The sequence below is a fragment of the Fukomys damarensis genome, unplaced genomic scaffold (genome assembly GCF_012274545.1).
Source record: "Fukomys damarensis isolate Sample0158 unplaced genomic scaffold, DMR_v1.0_HiC HiC_scaffold_8, whole genome shotgun sequence".
NCBI classification, from domain to species: Eukaryota; Metazoa; Chordata; class Mammalia; order Rodentia; family Bathyergidae; genus Fukomys; species Fukomys damarensis.
This window is the reverse complement of record NW_022900920.1, coordinates 31,941,586-31,942,827: the sequence shown is the minus strand read 5'-3', so window position 1 is coordinate 31,942,827 and position 1,242 is coordinate 31,941,586. Positions and strand designations below refer to the sequence as shown.

General features: G+C 65.3%; 1 protein-coding gene across 1 annotated transcript in view; it reads left to right on the top strand.

Annotated features, from left to right (window-relative positions):
- The first annotated feature begins 6 nt into the window (after positions 1–6).
- The window catches only part of Trim8 (tripartite motif containing 8), a 10,302-nt gene continuing 9,066 nt past the window's right edge, over positions 7–1,242 (top strand). Inside the window, exon 1 of the mRNA XM_010626434.2 lies at positions 7–630. Coding sequence (XP_010624736.1) covers positions 61–630 — 570 coding nt within the window. The 5' untranslated portion in view covers positions 7–60. The remainder of the gene's footprint in view (positions 631–1,242) is intronic.

The window sequence follows — 1,242 nt, the reverse complement described above, 5'->3', positions numbered from 1 at the left end:
CCACCGTGGGGTCCGGCTCCGCGCGGAGGGAGGCCGGCCAGGCCCCTGTCCTCAATCGCCATGGCGGAGAACTGGAAAAACTGCTTCGAGGAGGAGCTCATCTGCCCCATCTGCTTGCACGTCTTCGTGGAGCCGGTGCAGCTGCCCTGCAAGCACAACTTCTGCCGGGGCTGCATCGGCGAGGCGTGGGCCAAGGACAGCGGCCTCGTGCGCTGCCCCGAGTGCAACCAGGCCTACAATCAGAAGCCGGGGCTGGAGAAGAACCTGAAGCTCACCAACATCGTGGAGAAGTTCAACGCACTGCACGTGGAGAAGCCCCCGGCGGCGCTGCACTGCGTCTTCTGCCGCCGCGGGCCCCCGCTGCCAGCGCAGAAGGTCTGCTTGCGCTGCGAGGCGCCCTGCTGCCAGTCCCACGTGCAGACGCACCTGCAGCAGCCCTCCACCGCCCGCGGGCACCTCCTGGTGGAGGCGGACGACGTGCGGGCCTGGAGCTGCCCGCAGCACAACGCCTACCGCCTCTACCACTGCGAGGCCGAGCAGGTGGCCGTGTGCCAGTACTGCTGCTACTACAGCGGCGCGCATCAGGGACACTCGGTCTGCGACGTGGAGATCCGGAGGAACGAGATCCGGGTAAGTACCCCACACTCGCGCCTCGTGCGCACTCTCCCCCGCCAGACCCCCGGCCCCTGCCGGACCCTGGGGACACCCATCCCGGCTGGCTGGAGGCCCCCTTAACTCTTGCGTGAAAGTTTGGGGTAAGGTCCTGGGTCCGTTCCAGCACCTGCTCCCCTAGGGCTCCTCTGGAGAGTCCTTCAGGGGACTGGGCGCGGAGCATGTCAGACGTAGATTGGGTGTCGCTTTCCTGCCTCGCCCAGTGTTGTTTCTGTGAGCACTGAGGGAAGTCACCGAGCCAGTGACCCCGGCCCTGCTCCTCCTGCTGCCGTTTATGTAATGAGTGGCCTAGTGCTGCTGCTGTGGCTGACGTGATCCATGGTGCTGGCATACCAATGAGGAAGTAAACAAAAGCAGCCATATTCCTATTAAGCTCTACTGGAAGCACATGAAGGGGCAGGGGGAGCTTCCCGGAGGACAGCCCGGCTTCCGCTGTCTGTGGGGGCCAGGCCCAGACAGCCAGTGTTTCCAGTCACTCCAGTGGATTGGTCCGGGTAGCCCACTCTCTGTGTGCCTGGTGACCAAACCTTGAAGTGTACCAGCCCCCCCCCCCCGCCCAGCCCCCCCCCC